This window comes from Rhodotorula graminis (genome assembly GCF_001329695.1).
Source record: "Rhodotorula graminis WP1 unplaced genomic scaffold RHOBAscaffold_3, whole genome shotgun sequence".
Classification (NCBI taxonomy): Eukaryota; Fungi; Basidiomycota; class Microbotryomycetes; order Sporidiobolales; family Sporidiobolaceae; genus Rhodotorula; species Rhodotorula graminis.
Window position 1 is genome coordinate 640,950 of NW_017264930.1, and position 15,079 is coordinate 656,028.

Genomic DNA, 15,079 nt, shown 5'->3' on the forward strand with positions numbered 1-15,079 from the left:
TGAGAGCACGAGCCTGTCACGCGCATTCGCGCTCTCGAGCCTCGCAAGCTCTCTCTCCGCTCGTGCGCTCAAGCTCCCGACTGTGTGCGAGAGTGTAGCACAGCTGCACAGTCGTCGCGAGCCAGTCCGAGGTGAGCGAGCTGCGCCGCCTCACTTTTGGCTCGCCTCGGTTTCATCGGTCCGTTCGCCCTTCTCCCTCCTCCCCCTCCCCCTCTCTCCCCTCCGCGACTGCACAGACCCTCGTACTAGCTCAAGGTGAGCTCCCTTGTCCTGTGTCAGCGTCCTACACGCCGCCTGACCGCATCCCACACTCCCCCTCGCCCCGCGTCATCCTCGCCTCCCTCGCTCGCAGATGGACAACCCCGTCACCGACATCCGCCGCGCAGTCCTCGAGTGCGCCGCCCAGGAGGACGCCAATGACATGCTGCAGGCGGTGGACAAGTACTTCGACGAGCAGGCCATCTTCGTCCGTCCGCTTCCTGCCCTCCTCCTCCCTTCCCCCCTCCTGAGGCCCTCGAGTCGTAGCTGACCTTCTCGACGCTCGCGCAGGTCTACCCGCTCCTCAACTCGCCTCCGGCGGCCGGCCGCGACGGCGTCAAGGCGGCGTACAAGATGCTGCGCGTCCTCTCGTACGGCCAGCGCTTCGACTTTCACTCGGTCGCGTCGGACCGCATCTACGTCGAGAAGGGCATCGAGAAGCAGAAGCTCACGCTCGACGTGACCGAGCACCTCAAGCTCTCGTTCATCCCGCTCCCGGACCGCCTCAACCCGGTGCGCCCTCCTCCCCCTTTTCTCTCTCTCGCGCTCGTCAGGGCGTACTCCCAAGTCCGCCTCGCTGACTCTTCTCCTCTCCCCCTCCTCAATCTCCAGACGTTCACGATCCGCTTCCTCACGCGCCTCGACCTCGTCAAGGGCGAGGACGACAAGTGGCGCATCGAGAAGCAGGAGGACTCGCTCGCCAACTCGGGCCACCACATCCTCCCGTTCGACCGCGAGATCGTCAACCTCGCCAAGGTGCGTCGGTGGTCGCCTTTCTCTTCCTTGTTGCCCTCCCTTCCCATGTCGATCGCGGTCCTTCCCCTTTCTCCCCGTCCGTCTCTCGACCCTCGCGATTCGAGGTCGTACTGACTCTTTCCTCTCTCCGTCGTGCACAGTGGGGCATGGGCACGGCCACGCTCGTCGTCGGCGGCACCCTCGCCAAGTTCAACCTCTTCAACTGAGCCATTCTCGCCCTCTCTTCCTCCCTCTCTCCCTCGCATAGCTTTCCCCTCTCGCCCTCGTCCTCGCTTGATGGCACGCCGTTCTCCCCCCCCTCTGCTTAGCCCTGTCGTTCCTCCTCGTCTCGTCCGTCCTCTCTGCCGTCGTCGTCGTACCCCCCGCCTCGTCGTTCCTGTTGCTAGTTCTACACAGCCCTTTCTCTCTCTTTCCTTGTACCGAGACACGAGAGCCGAGAGTCATCGAGAGCTGTTGAGAGGTCTCCGTTGCCGATGCTCGCGAAGAGAAGCTGCAGCCGCTCTCTGGAGGAGGACTGAGCGGCGACGAGAGGACGGCACCGCACGACGAGCGAGACCTGCACACGCCCCGCCGAGATACCTGCATGACCTCTCGATGCCGTTCGGGCCTCCCTCGCTGCCTGTTCGTGGCTCTCGGGCCGCTCGAGCTCCTTGACCTGCAGCTGCGCGAGGCGGCGACGTCGCCAGCGAGCGAGTGCGCAAGCTCACGTGTCCAGGAGGTACTTTCCTCGTCGACGACATCTCGAGAGTGTGTGCAAGAAACAGCAGGTGCGGCGATGTTACAGGACAACGAGGGGGAGGTACAGAGTGCGAGGGGAGGGGGACGACGACGGGTCACCGCTGGCGGAGGACGACTGCTCGGGACTCGAGTGTCAGTAGGCTTGACAGGGCGACGGAGAGCACGAGAGAGAGGAGGACGCACTGTTGTTGTCGCGCTGGAACTGCCCGAACGCCGATTCCTGTGCGAGTTGGACGAGGAGAACAGGGTCAGTACGCGGCGAGGCTCGCCGAAGGACCTCCTGCGGAGACAGACGACGCACCTTGATCTTGTACTGGGCCGCGAGGGTCTCGAGGACCGTCTTGAGCTGCTCAAACTGGCCCTCGAGCTGCGGGAGAACGTCCTGGACGGTGCGCTCGACGAGGACGCCGCCGACGAGGCGGAAGCACTTGCGCTCCGGGGCCGTCTTGTGCGCCTTCTGGAGGGTGTCGAGGACGAGCCTGGGTGCGTGAGTGGCAGGGTGAGCGGCGGGACGAGCTGGGGAGAAGGGAGAGGGGGAGGAGACGGACGAGTGCTCCTCGGCTTCGCGCTCGAGCTCGTTGATCTTCTGCAGGTTGGTCCATGCGAGGTTCAGTGACAGATCGCGCGAACGAGCGTGCGGGCTGGAGCGTACAGAGACGAGCGCCTGGAGCTCGTTTTGACGGAGGCGGACCTGCTGCGCGAGCTCTGTGTGGGGCTGTGCGTGAGCGGGGCCCGGTCTGTAGAGTGGGAGAGAGAGAGGGAGCGCACCTTGCTCTGTCGGTGCCTTTGCCGCCATGGGTGCGAGTCGACGAGGGAGAGGTCAAGATGAGCGAGTTGGTCGACGACGACGAGGAGGCGAGGCGACCACCTCGAGATTTCGCGCGGCCGACTCTAGGGACCGTACGAGTCTAGCCTGGAGCAGCTGCAGCACCGCCTGAAGCACTCTGAGGGCGACGAGGGGGCGTGGCAGTTCTCGTCGCCTCTCGTTGGTCGCCTCCATCTCGTCGTCCCTCCCTCCACCGCTCGTCGTCGCCCGCCACCCAGTCGCTGCCAGCCCAGGATGCAGTCGCACCTCGCCCGTACCACGCTCCGTGCAGCAGCCACCGCCCGCCCGGCCGCGCCCCTCTCGGTCCTCGCCCCGGGTCTCCTCCTCCCGCGCACCTTCACCACCTCGGCCGCCGCCCGCCTCGCCCAGCCCCAGACTGGCCCGACCGAGCCCGGCCACGCCCCGCTCCACGCAGCACCCGTCCGCAAGCAGCGCGCCCAGTTCGCCGCCCAGACGCCCGACTACTCCAAGGGCCCCTCTGCCCTCGACAAGGCCGCCTCCCTCTTCTTCTTCACCGAGATCGTTCGCGGTACGTCCCTCCCCTCGTCCATCTCGGAGAGCGCAGCACTAACTCTTTACCTCGACCCGCCCAGGTATGGCCGTCGTCCTCGAGCAGGTGCGCCTCTCCCCCTCCCCTCGTTCCCTTTGAGCGCGCGAGTGGCCAATCCTCCCCCACCTCGGGCCTGCCACTGACCTCTTCTTCGCCTCGTGCATCGCCTCCACTCTCAGTTCTTCCGGTGCGTCGAGCTCGCCGCCACCTCGTCAGACGAGCGCGGACGCAGTACTGACCTTCCTCGCCGCGCTCCACCGACAGCCCTCCTTACACGATCATGTACCCCTTTGGTGCGCCCCCTTTCTTCCTGTTCCTCGTCCAGAACGACTCGAGACTGAATGTCGATTCGCGCCAACAGAGAAGGGCCCCGTCTCGTCGCGCTTCCGTGGCGAGCACGCCCTGCGCCGCTACGCCTCGGGTGAGGAGCGCTGCATCGGTGCGTCCCACCCACCCTCTCTCCTGCGCGCACCCCTTGCGAACACGACCTGACCCTCGTTCGACCACAGCCTGCAAGCTCTGCGAGGCCATCTGCCCGGCGCAGGCCATCACGATCGAGTCCGAGGCGCGCGAGGACGGCGCGAGGAGGACCACCCGCTACGACATCGACATGACCAAGTGCATCTACTGCGGCGTACGTCGGCGACTTCTCTTCACTCGGCGGCCGCGCTCGCGCTGCGAGGTCGACCGTCGTTCATGCTGTAGCCGATGCTGACAGCCACTCTCCTCCCCGCCATGCAGTTCTGCCAGGAGGCGTGCCCGGTCGACGCCATCGTCGAGTGTGCGTCCACCCCTTTCGCTCCATCGCCCTGTTCCCGAGCCGAGCCTGACCTTGCACGTCGCCGCCGTCCGCAGCGTCCAACACGGAGTACACGACCGAGACGCGCGAGGAGCTCCTCTACAACAAGGAGAAGCTGCTCGGTGCGTCCCTCGTCCCCTCTGTGCCTCACAGCGACTCGCATACTCACGCTGTCGTCGACGCTTGCAGCCAACGGCGACCGGATGGAGGCAGAGCTCGCGGCCGCCCTCCAGTCGGAGCACCGTGCGTCCTCTCTCACTTGTCGCCTCCCTGACTCTTTCGGCCCGTGACTGACTCCTTGTCGTTATCTACAGCCTACCGGTAAAGCGGTCGCTCCTCACCGAGCACATCTACGACGACGAGCGGGCGCGAGGAGGGGGAGAGTGGGCGAGCGAGGGAGGTTGCAGTAGAGATGGACGAGGCGGCGACGAGGAGGATGCAACTGGCTGTACACAGACTGAACTCGGGAAGCCTGTGCGAGCGAGTCGTCCGCCCACGAGCAAGAGAGCGCACCCCGCACGCTGCGCGCTCGTCGGCTTGGTCTCGTCACACTCCGCTCGCTTCACCATGGCTAAAGGAGGCGGCCGTCACGCCATTTCCCAGAGTAAGGAGGACTCTAGCGCAGAGGTGATTCAGAGTCCCCTCCCGAGCCTCGCTCGTTTCCCCCTCGCCCCTCCTCCATCCTCATCGCTAACTCGCCCAACCTTGCCTTCCTCCACTCCTGCGCCCCGCGTATCACCTTGACAGAACCTCCACGTGCACTACTGCTTATGCGGCGAGTTCCTCCTCGTCCTCGACGCCCCTCTCGCCGCCCTCGCCCGCCGACCCGCCGACGGCGCCCTCGTCCTGCCCAACTCTGGGCCCGCCCAGCGCGTGTACAAGCTCAACGCGTCCGAGGTCGGCAAGGACCTCGTCAAGCCCGACACCAAGGCCAAGAAGGGCGAGGCCGACGCCGTCGGCGGCGCGGCCCAGGTCGGCGCGGCGGGCAAGGAGGGCAACGGCGTCTTGGTCAACCGCGAGGGCGGGTTCGAGTTCCAGCGTGCGTCGCACACGTTCCTCTATCGGCGTCCCTCACTCTCCCAGGGTCGGCCGCTGATACGCCTCAGTGCGCTGCTCGCAGGGAGGCTCTTTTGCCCACGGTGTCAGCTCCAGGTGGGGTACGAGACGCGCCCAGGCGAGGGCCAGCGCGGTCCAGCGACCTTTATCCTTCCAGGTCCGTCCACCTCTGCCTCCTCTCGCAGTCGGTAGACCGACGAGCCGCGCGCTGACCTCTTCCGACCCCGGCGGACGAGCAGGCGCCCTCTCGACCGTGCAGAACCAGGCGCCGGCAGACGCGTTCGGCCCGCCAGCTGTCACCGAGGCGGGAGATGTGTCTGGAGGTGCAGAGCAGGCGGCCAGGGAGGGAGCCGAGGCGGGCGGAGCGGCGGTCGCGGCATGAGGTCGGGTGCGAGGAGGGGCTCGAGCAGGTGCGTCCTGCGCTCTCTCTCTGCGCCGTTCACTTCTAACGACTCGACTGACGTGCCTCTCTGTGTCGACAGGGCTTTGACGTACGCGCATTCGCGGTCGCGAGCAGGGCGGAAGGACCAGATGCAGAGAGCGACGCCGTGTTGTAACATTCGAGGGCCGAGCGCGAGTCGGGCGCCGGCTCAGTTCTCTCTGGGCTCGCGAGCTGCGTGAGAGAGTAGCAGAACTCGAGAGCGAGAGCAAGCTACTGTGCGAGATGTCAACTCTGGACGACTTGGGAGCTGGCCGACTCGCCGCCGCTCGGCTCCGCTCACACCGCCTCACTCGCCCCGATGGCCACGCCGCCGCCTGCTGGCCTGCCTGCTGGCCTCGACCTCACCCCGGAGCAGGTCCGCAAGCTCCAGGAGAACCGCCTCAAGGGTGCGCCACCTCGTCCGGCTCTCATCAGCATCATTGCCGTCTCACTGACTGTTCGCTCTCCCTCGGACAGCCAAGGCCAAGCTACAAGAGCGCGAGCGCCTCCAGCGCCAGCACGCCCTCACCCACCAGCAGCCCAACGCCCTCGGCAAGCGCCCGCTCCAGGTCCTCCCCGCCGACTCGACCTCGCCCACCGCTCCCGCCTTGCGCTACGCCGCCACGACCACCGCCCAGGGCGTCCGCGGCGCCCACAACGCCCTCCAGTCGGCCCTCACCGGCCCTGCACCCGGCCCTTCCTCGGCCCGCTCGCCCGTCAAGCACTTCCAGGGCCCCGATGGCTCTGCCGACCTCGCGCCGCTCCCGAGCCGCATCGGCCAGTACGTCGAGTACGACCTGTCGACCCTCAAGAACTCGCGCGGCGGCTTCTTGCTCGAGGGCGAGGAGGACGACCCCAAGCGCGCGAGGGAGCGCCAGCTCCAGGAGGAGCTCAAGTTGAAGCGGCTCGAGAACGCGAGGAAGCAGGGGCAGCTTCGTGCAGCGAGTGCGTCGACTCTTTCCCTCTCTATCTCGCCTTCTCGACGTCGCCGCCAAGGGCCCCCGCCCTGACCCGCCGACCGTCCCCTCGCAGCGATGGCGCTCGACCCGAAGGAGAACCCCAAGTGCAAGCACTGCGGCACGGCCGACCTCGACGACCAGCTCCTGAGCGTCTTCGGCATCCGGTGCTGCCCAAAGTGCAAGAAGGACCGCCCCGACTCGTACTCGCTCCTCACCAAGACCGAGTGCAAGGAGGACTACCTGCTCACCGAGCGTCCGTCCCTCTTCTCCCTCTTCGTCTCGTTCGCCGCGCCCTCGTCTATCCAGAACTGACTCTCCTCCTCCTCGCGCAACAGCCGAGCTGCGCGACACCGAGCTCATGCCGCACCTCTTGCGCCCGAACCCGCACCGGCCGACGTACAGCAACATGATGCTCTTCCTGCGGTGCCAGGTCGAGGACTACGCCTTCTCGGCGCGCAAGTGGGGCTCGCCCGAGGCGCTCGACGCCGAGTTTGAGCGCCGCGAGGCCGACAAGGCGCAGAAGAAGAACAAGAAGTTTGCCAAGAAGCTCGACGACCTGCGCAAAAAGACCAAGACGAACGTGTGGCACCGCCGCCAGGAGGCCGAGCACACGCACGAGTTTGAGGACGTCGAGGGCGAGGTCGGGACGCAGAGGTGTGTCGGCTGCGGCTTCGAGACGCAGGTCGAGGTCTTCTAGCTCGTCGTCGTCGTCGCAGCAGGAGGGGACGAGTTGCACAGCTTTCCCTTTCCTTTTCTCTCTCTCGTCGTACTCTCCCTGTCGCCTTGTTGTTGTCCAATAAAGTCTCGTTCTCGCTCGTCTGCACGCTCCTCGAGAGGCTGGCTCTACTGCGCCGGAACGAGAGCCGCTGCGGCCGCCGCCTCGGATGCGGCCGTCTTCTTCTTGGGCTGCTCGATGACGGTCGAGATCTGGTTGTCCGAGATCTTGCCGCCGAACACGGCGACGAGCTTCTTGTCCTCCTGGTTGAGGAGCATCTCTTCGACCTGCGGGCGCGCGAGGGCTCGTCAGTCGCGCTCGCTGCCGCCAACTTACGCAGCGAGACCTCGCCGCAGCGAAGCCCCGCGACGAGACGAGACGAGACGAGCGAGAGAGAGAGAGAGAGGCGAGACGCACATCGGCACTCGTGTCGCCCTGGATCAAGATCTCCTCGTCGCCCTGGGGCGTCTTGCTCACGGTCGCGCCGGCGCCAAACTTGTTGGCAAAGAGCTTGGCCGCCTTCTTGAGGTCGACGTTGAAGTGGTGCAGGCCCTGGACCGACGTGACGTACTTCTTCTTGTTGCGCTCCATGCGCTTGAGGATAATCTTGGCCGACTGCGGGCGAGATGGTGCGGCGAGGGGGGTGCGAGGGGGTCAGCGCTCCAGATCACCAGCTCAAACTCGCTCTCCATCTCACTCGAGACGCAGGGTAGAGAGTGGACGGGTGGGAGGAAGAGCCGACGGACCGCCTGCTTGGCCTTCTCCTTCTCGGCCTTTTGCTCCTCCTTCTTCTCCTTCTTGGCCAGGTCCTTGTCAAGTGCCGCGCGCTGCTCGACCGTCAAGTTGGCGAGCTTGTCCTCGAGAGCGCCTGTCGCGCACGAGAGAGACTGGCGGTCAGATTGCGGGCGAAAAGAGAGGGAGGAGAGGAGGGAGGGGAGGGGAGGACGCACTCTCCGAGTAGTACTTGGCGTGCAGGGCCGGGTGGGCCGATTCGAGCCAGGCCTTGCACCTGTGGACGCAACGAGCGCGTCAGCCTCAAGGGCCGAGGACAGGAGGGAGGGCGACGAGGAACTGATGAGGATGGAGGACGCACTTGGCCTTCTTCGAGTTGAACTCGCAGTACTCGGGCGGATAAGAGCAGACTGTGATCCCGAGCAAGGTCAGTTCACGGTCGCACCGGCTGGATCGCCGCCCGAGGGGCTGCAGAGAGAGAACGACGGCGACGTACTCGCGCAGTAGAGGACCGTCTGCGGCTCGATGGGGCCCTTGCTGGTGGAGGCGACGGGAGCAGTGCTGGCCATGATGAAGGTACTGAAGATGGATGGGCTCGTCGAGGCTGTCCTGGGTGACGAGACGGCGACAGGTTGGTGCGAGAGCCGAGGGCGAGGAGGCGAGGCGAGGACAAGGTCGTCAAGGCAGACACGACCTGCTTCTTGCCCCGTGAGGACTCTCGAAACACTCTCACGACTCTCACGGACGGTCAAGACGGCGCAAGCTGGCTGAACGAGGCGGTTGCAGGACTCGATCCGGCTCGACGACGAGCGTCCTCCTCACGCCCTACCTCACCTTCTCCCTCCCTGCACACACCGGCAAAGCCTCCACTTCTGTCTGTCACATATGCTCGTGCAGGGCGGCGAGGGCAGGAGGGCGGTGGCGTGGCGAGCGGGCGAGAGGGATGGAGGAGCGCGAGGTGCGCGACGGCGATGCTGGTGGCGTCCTGCTCGTCTGCTGAGGGTATGTCGCGGTCGTACTGAAGGGTATCGAGTCGACGAGTGGTTGCGGCGGGTATCGGTACAGGAGGAGGGGGGACGGGGAAAGGGAGGAACGCCGGACGAGCGCCGTTCAGCCGAACAAGACCTCGTACACGATGACGACGATGTTGATCGGGATGAGTGGGACTGCGAGAGGGAGGAAACGTGTCAGGACTGCGACAAGAGGAGCGCCGCAGGACAAGGGGAAGCTGGACGCACTGCGCATGAGGGTTCGAACGGCGTCGACGAGCTGGACGGCGCGCATCTTGATGCCGGCCTCCTGCCCACCTGCGCCGGCCATGTTGCCCTGGACGGGCATGCCGTAGGCGTCAAAGCCCGAGTTGTAGGCCGAGCCCTGGGCGAACGACTGCTGCTGCTGGAAGCTGGCCGTCGTGAGGCCGAGTGGGGCGAGGAAGCGCTCCTTGTTGAGGACGGCGACGGCGTTGATCATGAGGAGGGCAAAGTATGCGACCGAGCCGAGTCCAAAGAAGACGCCCATCTTGGCGGAGCTGGTACTGGGCGGTCGAGGAGAGGCTGTGTTCGAGGAGGAGGAGGAGGAGGCGAGTGTCAGTGCTGCGCTGCCAGTGTCCGGCCGCTCTGTCCTGCAGTGCTCGCTGTTGCGCCAGGCGCACGGTACTGGCCGCAGCAGCCCATGACAGCGAGGTGCACCGCCCTCGTCACCTTGGTTGACGAGGCGCACTCGACGACGACGGCTCGAGGCGGGTTCGCTCGCGCGCGCACGAGAGAGTAAGAGAGCAGAGACGCACAGTGGACGGCTCTGCGTACGCAGGCGAGGGTTGGTAGAAGAGCGAGGTGGAAGGAGCGTGGAGAGGGAGCTGCGCCTCGTCGTCCTCGCTCTCTCGCGCCTCGATGGCAGATCTGGGTACAGCATCGTGCAGTTGACTACCTCGTTGAGTTCTTTGGCTCCTGCAACGATTTTTCCCGAGTGCCGAGCCGAGGTTGCCGGCTCGCTCGCGTCGGCTCGTTCGCTCGTTCTGCTCCCGCCCTGCAACAGCCGCACAGCCGCTCAGCCTTGCACGCCAGCATCCATCGCAGACGCGGGTGCAAGCCCCGTGCCGCCATGCTCGACCCTGCAGCCCTCGCCAAGGACCCGCTCACGACACGGCGCTCCCTCAACCTCGTCCAGCTCGTCGCCCTCTTTGCCCTCGCAGGCGCAATCGGTGAGCCCTCTGTTCCACTGCGCAGGTCCTGGGCGGGTGCCCACGCCAGCACGAGTCGCGGCCAGGGCCAGCGCCTCTCGTCCGACTCGCCCCCCTTCCTTTCACGTGCGGCGCGCACATCTCTCTCGTCACGCGCTGTGCGCTGCATGGCGAGGTGCAGGCGGCGCATCAGAGCACGGTGGAGCAAAGTGCACCGAGCGCGAACCGCCGCTGACCTCGCGCAAACGCACCCTCATCCTCCCCGCAGCCGTCGTCGTCTTCCTCCTGACCAACCTCGTCGTGTTCCCGCCAAGGCGCACCCTCACCCCGACCGAGGTCAACACGATCCTCAACCGCCGCGAGAACGGCGGCACGGGCGTCTTTGCCCGCAAATGGCGCCGGCGCCTCTTGCCCGCCCGCCAGTTTGGCGACGAGGACGTCCTCGCCGACGCCGACATTGACGCCCGAGACGCACTCGACAACGCGCAGAAGTGGCGCATGCGCTCGACCTCGCCGCCGCCAGGGCTGCGCAGCTGCCTCAAGAGCGCCCTCGCCGCCCCGTCGCCCTCGACCTCGTCTGGTGACGAGCCGCTCGCGCCCGCTCGACCCGCAAAGCACGTCCGCATCGCCGAGCCGTCACTCGTCGGCGATCTCGAGGCCCTGCGCGAGCGGTGGGCGTCGCCCGACATGCAGGGCGAGCAGGGCCATGGCGGCATCGGCGGGTACCGCTCGACGCGCGACTTTGTCGTCGCGAGGGGCAAGGGCGCGGCGGCATCGCCCGCCGCCAAGCCTGTACCGGCGGCGGCGACGGCGGGTGCGGCCGTCGACGTGCTGCTGCCGGGCAAGGCGATCCCGGCGACGACGGCCGACGAGGACGAGTCGGCGTTCGAGATCGACGAGGACGACGCCGAGCCGTTGGCGCGGCGCCTGCAGCGCCACCACCCGCACCTGTCGGCGCACACCTCGCGTACCTCGTCCAACTCGCCCTCGCCGCTCGGCCGTCGACGCCGAGCACTTTCACCCGCCTCCCTGCACCCTTCCTCCTCCTCAACCGCCCGCTCGTCCTCCCCCGCCTTTGTCGTCGGCCACCACTCGACCACGCACAAGGCGTCGCCCTCACGTCGGCGCGCCCTGAGCCCCAACACGGCCGCCTCGTCGCCGTGGAGCGCGCGCTCGCACTCGGTCTCGCCAGGAGCGGACCGTGCGGCGCCGCGGTGGGTGCGCACAAAGGGCGGCAAGCTCGCGTCGCCCGCGCCGGTGCGGTGGGCCGTGTCGGTCGAGGCGGGCTCGGGCTCGGACGTCGAGGACGAGGAGGACGAGGGCGAGATCGAGCTCGAGGACGCGGCGACGGACCTCGAGGACGACGACGACAAGCGCCCGTCGCCGCCGCGCGGCATCTCGACGCAGCTGGCAGGCATCGCCGCCGTCGCCGCCGTCGTCCCACCTTTGCCACCATCAGCGTCGCTCCGCCTCGTCTCGCCGCCGGGCTCGGCGTCGCCCGCCCTCTCGATCCTGAGCGGGGGCGAGTCGCCTCAAGAGTCGCCGACGCCCTCGCCCGCACGACTGCCCGCACTCTCCCTCACGCCGTCGAGCCCACCCGCACCTGTTGCTCAACCCCTCGTCCCGGCACCCGCAACCTCGGCCGCCGTCTCTCCCTCGCCGTCGCCATCCGTCGATACCCCTTCGAGCACCTCGACTAGCTCGACCGCCCTCTCTTCCGCCTCTTCCTCTTCCCCTTCTCCCTCGATCGGCGCCGAGCGCCGTCTCTCCCTGCGTGTCGAACAAGCGCTGCGCGACCAGCAGGGCAAGCGCCGGCCGTCGCGCGAGCTCGAGCTCCAGGTCGGCGCCGGTGCGGGTCGGTCGAGCGCCTTGACGGTGTGAGGGCGGCGCGCCCGACTCTGTCCTATAGCGTCTCTCGATATCATTTCCTGTTGTACCCCTCGCACCTCTCGTCGTCGTCGTAGACACTGCCTCGCATCCTCGTTCATATCTGTCTCTCTCTCTCTCCTCGCCTTTTGTTCTCGTGCAACGACGACCGATCGCTGTCCCGCACGTTCTCTCGACGGGTCCGAGACGGTAGAGGAAAGATACACTGCATGGCAAAACGAGCAAATGACGGCACACCGACCGAGAGAGCCAACCTTGAGCCGCTCGGACCTCCTCGTCTCGTCTCGTCACCATCCGCCGCCCGAGCGAGGCAGGAGCCTCGAAGAGCTCTGACAGGCCCAGTACTCCTGTGCGGGCACGCCTTGCGTCGTCGTCGTCGTGCGCGCCTGCTGCGGGAACCCGGGTGGGCCGCTGAGCGACGCCGGCGCCGCCATCGTGGAGCGCCCGGCACCGCCGAGCGCGCCCGCCACCGCCGGGCGCCACGACGTCGCCGCCTCCTCCGCAGCGCCCGCAGTTCCACCTGCAGCCGCATCGACGCCCGCGTCGGGTCCCGACCCGCCGCCGCTCGTCCAGACGATCCCGGCGGCCCAGCACGCGCGCTGCACCTCGAGGCACGCCGTCGGGCGGGCCCAGCCGTGCTCTGAGCCGCCGAGGGTGCGCAGGGTGCGCAGGGCGGGCGGAGCGGGACCGTGAGAGAGGCGAGAGGGCGCAGAAGGAGGGGCAGAGGTCGAGGGGTGCGAGCGGTGGAGGGAGGACGAGGTGGACGAGGCCGGGAAGGGGAGCGCGAGGGACCGCAGCCAGGGGACGAGGGCGGACGGTGGGAGGAGGTCGCACGACCGGAGCGTGAGGGTGCGCAGAGTCGGCGCGAGGTGCAGCTCGAGCCCGGGCGGGTCGCGGTGCGAGCGGCTCGTCGCGCCGGTCGGGTCGACGCCGAGTTCGAGGCCGAGAGACGAGAGAGGGTAGGTGTGCGAGTAAGGGTGGGCATGAGGGGCGAAGAGCGCGGGCGAGACGACCGAGCCGCCGATGTCGAGCGTCTTGAGGCCCTCGAGCTGCGCGATGAACCCGTCGAGGATGTGCCGCTCGCCGGCTGGCGGGACGGGCCTGCGCGCACGCTCGACGGAGGTGGCGGCATCGAGGGGCCGACCTGCTCCTGCCCGAGCTGACCCGACGGGCGGCAGGCGGCGCGAGGTCGACCGCTCGGGCGAGCGCAGCGCCGTGCTCGCCGCCGCCTCTGCAACGTCCGTCGCCGGCGGGTAGTTGTACAGCGTCGCGCGGAGGTGCTCGACGCTGCCGGCGACGAGGTCGGTCACGTCGTGGAGCGACTCGACGCTCGGAAGATGCTGCCGTCCCTCGCGGCGGTTCTTCTTGGCCGAGTCGGCGTCCCACAGGTCGACGACGGCGAGCGAGCGCAGCTTGCCGCGCTGACACTGCTCGACGAGGGCGCGCAGGTCTGCCGCCGAGATGCAGCACTCGACGAGCGCGAGGCGCTCGAGCGGGAGGCGGGCGCTCGTGCGCGCGCGCAGCGGGAGCGGCCGCGCTGTGAGGCCGAGGTGGGTCCTCGTCGGCGCAAAGTCGAGGGCCCCGTCGGGCGAGAGCGACGACGCGAAGCCCTTGAGCGTGAGCGACCGCAGGCCCGTCAGTGCGAGGAGCGCGTCGCGCACGCTCGCGGCGTCGAGGACGGGCACGCCGTCGCCTCCTCGCTCGACGGCGCCGGTCCCGCCGCGCAACGTCAACCGCGTGACGGTCGACAGGCGCAACTGGTGCAGGTGGTGCAGCGCCGACGTGGTCGACCGCGACGACGACGAGCCGAGGAGGAGGGCCGGTGCCACGCCGCTCATCTCGAGGCTGAGGAGGTGCGCGCAGCTCTGGAACACGGCGCGCAGCTCGTCGCCGCGAGTGAGCGGCTTGCGCTTCTTGACCGGGCTGTGGTCGGCCTCGGGGACCGTGCCCTCGGCGGTCGCGCCGGGCTCGGGCGTGGCGCACAGCGACAGCTTGGCGCCAGCGCCGTACGGGAGGTCGATCGACAGGTGGCGAACCGCGGCGGGCAGGTTCGGGTTGGCGAGGAAGGCGGCGTGCAGGGCCGAGACGCGCTCGACGTGCGAGATCTTGAGGAAGCGGTAGTAGAGCGCGCGTGCGACCTGTGCGGCACAACGAGTGTAAGTACGTCGACTCTGACCTGGAATTGAGCAGCACGAGAGGGTCTGTTCGATCATCGTGCCGTAAAGAGAGAGATGAGGACGACGCACCGGCAGCCAGCGGCGGCAGACGAGCCCAACTCGGAGCGGCGGCGTGTACCACGTCGGCGTCTCGTCGAGGTCCTTGCCAGGAACCGGGCGGAACCCTTGCCAGTCGTTCACTGCGAACGCGGTTTCGGCGAGTCAGCGACTCGGTAGTTCGTCGGGCTCAGGGGGAGAGGCTCGGCTCACGGAAGCCAAAGATGCGCAGGAGGAGCTCGTCGGGAAGGTCCTGCACGAGAACCGAGTCAGATCTGGTGCGTAGGGAAGAGGGAGAGGGAGGGAACGCACCTCGATCGTCGTGCTCGAACCGCTCTTGGTGCGCGGTCGGGGGATGCGCGCCTTCTTGTGGACGAACGGCGTGCGCAGCTTGATCATGGGCCGTGACGACGACGGGCTCGAGGCGGTGTCGGCGATTGCGCTCAGCTGGCTCGCCATGTCGCGCATGTCGAACGCGTCGGCGACGATGCGCCCGAGCGCGCTTGAGGACGACGAGGCCGCGACAGGGTCCTCGTACGGGACGAACGTGAAGCCGCCTGCGTCGGACGTGGTCGAGGCTGGTGTCGAGCTGCTGTACGGGGTCGACGAGCCGGGCGAGGCGGCAGAGGTGGACGAGCCGCTTGCGCCGACGGTCGAGAAGCTGAGGCGGCGGAACGACATGCGCGACGTGGGCGTGCGCTTGCCGCTAGCTCGAGGCGAGGTCGACGAAGGTGCCGAAGCGCTGTCGGTTGCAGGCTTGGGCTTGGCGCCGAGAGAGGGAGCAAAGAGGCGGGTCGAGGGAGGGAGGGGTACGGGCGGCGAGCGCGGCGGCGAGCGCACCGAGTCGGCCATGGCGGTCTGTGGCGGGGCATAGCGTAGAGTCAGTCGTCTGTCTAGTGTGGGCCAGGCAGCGTAGATTGAGGCGCGAGAGTGGCCGTCGGAGCCCGAGACGACGCGGCGCGGGCCATCCGTGGCGAGGGTCGAGTGTGG

The 15,079-nt window shown here is 67.8% G+C and overlaps 9 protein-coding genes across 9 annotated transcripts; 5 read left to right on the top strand and 4 right to left on the bottom strand.

Moving 5' to 3' along the window:
- The first annotated feature begins 215 nt into the window (after positions 1–215).
- RHOBADRAFT_66100 (uncharacterized protein) lies at positions 216–1,426 on the top strand. The gene is made up of 5 exons (XM_018418865.1): positions 216–255; positions 353–466; positions 550–771; positions 875–1,013; positions 1,155–1,426. Exons 2-5 carry the CDS (start codon positions 353–355, stop codon positions 1,259–1,261), a joined length of 582 nt encoding a protein of 193 aa, XP_018272960.1. The 5' UTR covers positions 216–255; the 3' UTR covers positions 1,262–1,426.
- Positions 1,427–1,763: 337 nt separating this feature from the next.
- Positions 1,764–2,699, bottom strand: RHOBADRAFT_51895 (uncharacterized protein). The gene is made up of 6 exons (XM_018416073.1): positions 2,521–2,699; positions 2,405–2,457; positions 2,301–2,338; positions 2,054–2,231; positions 1,936–1,972; positions 1,764–1,867 (listed from the first exon to the last, which is right to left on the bottom strand). The coding sequence occupies exons 1-6, from the start codon at positions 2,546–2,548 to the stop codon at positions 1,848–1,850; spliced, it is 354 nt and encodes a 117-aa protein (XP_018272961.1). The 5' UTR covers positions 2,549–2,699; the 3' UTR covers positions 1,764–1,847.
- A 113-nt stretch (positions 2,700–2,812) lies between these two features.
- RHOBADRAFT_42126 (uncharacterized protein) lies at positions 2,813–4,252 on the top strand (the record flags this gene model as incomplete). Its single annotated transcript, XM_018414008.1, has 10 exons — positions 2,813–3,107; positions 3,172–3,194; positions 3,308–3,315; positions 3,393–3,421; positions 3,490–3,567; positions 3,638–3,762; positions 3,870–3,909; positions 3,984–4,049; positions 4,117–4,170; positions 4,242–4,252. The coding sequence occupies 10 exons, from the start codon at positions 2,813–2,815 to the stop codon at positions 4,250–4,252; spliced, it is 729 nt and encodes a 242-aa protein (XP_018272962.1).
- A 242-nt stretch (positions 4,253–4,494) lies between these two features.
- Positions 4,495–5,365, top strand: RHOBADRAFT_51897 (uncharacterized protein; the record flags this gene model as incomplete). The annotated part of the gene is made up of 4 exons (XM_018416074.1): positions 4,495–4,554; positions 4,675–4,966; positions 5,048–5,140; positions 5,223–5,365. 4 exons carry the CDS (start codon positions 4,495–4,497, stop codon positions 5,363–5,365), a joined length of 588 nt encoding a protein of 195 aa, XP_018272963.1.
- A 358-nt stretch (positions 5,366–5,723) lies between these two features.
- Positions 5,724–7,179, top strand: RHOBADRAFT_51898 (uncharacterized protein; the record flags this gene model as incomplete). The annotated part of the gene is made up of 4 exons (XM_018416075.1): positions 5,724–5,811; positions 5,882–6,349; positions 6,437–6,616; positions 6,699–7,179. 4 exons carry the CDS (start codon positions 5,724–5,726, stop codon positions 7,058–7,060), a joined length of 1,098 nt encoding a protein of 365 aa, XP_018272964.1. The 3' UTR covers positions 7,061–7,179.
- RHOBADRAFT_51899 (uncharacterized protein) lies at positions 7,152–8,426 on the bottom strand. The gene is made up of 6 exons (XM_018416076.1): positions 8,307–8,426; positions 8,172–8,220; positions 8,029–8,087; positions 7,825–7,946; positions 7,496–7,693; positions 7,152–7,365 (listed from the first exon to the last, which is right to left on the bottom strand). Exons 1-6 carry the CDS (start codon positions 8,377–8,379, stop codon positions 7,207–7,209), a joined length of 660 nt encoding a protein of 219 aa, XP_018272965.1. The 5' UTR covers positions 8,380–8,426; the 3' UTR covers positions 7,152–7,206.
- Positions 8,427–8,920: 494 nt separating this feature from the next.
- Positions 8,921–9,328, bottom strand: RHOBADRAFT_42130 (uncharacterized protein; the record flags this gene model as incomplete). The annotated part of the gene is made up of 2 exons (XM_018414009.1): positions 8,921–8,976; positions 9,049–9,328. The coding sequence occupies 2 exons, from the start codon at positions 9,326–9,328 to the stop codon at positions 8,921–8,923; spliced, it is 336 nt and encodes a 111-aa protein (XP_018272966.1).
- Positions 9,329–9,910: 582 nt separating this feature from the next.
- Positions 9,911–11,870, top strand: RHOBADRAFT_42131 (uncharacterized protein; the record flags this gene model as incomplete). The annotated part of the gene is made up of 2 exons (XM_018414010.1): positions 9,911–10,010; positions 10,258–11,870. 2 exons carry the CDS (start codon positions 9,911–9,913, stop codon positions 11,868–11,870), a joined length of 1,713 nt encoding a protein of 570 aa, XP_018272967.1.
- A 199-nt stretch (positions 11,871–12,069) lies between these two features.
- On the bottom strand, positions 12,070–14,941 carry RHOBADRAFT_51901 (uncharacterized protein; the record flags this gene model as incomplete). The annotated part of the gene is made up of 4 exons (XM_018416077.1): positions 12,070–14,014; positions 14,123–14,232; positions 14,303–14,342; positions 14,402–14,941. 4 exons carry the CDS (start codon positions 14,939–14,941, stop codon positions 12,164–12,166), a joined length of 2,541 nt encoding a protein of 846 aa, XP_018272968.1. The 3' UTR covers positions 12,070–12,163.
- Between the last annotated feature and the right edge of the window lie 138 nt (positions 14,942–15,079).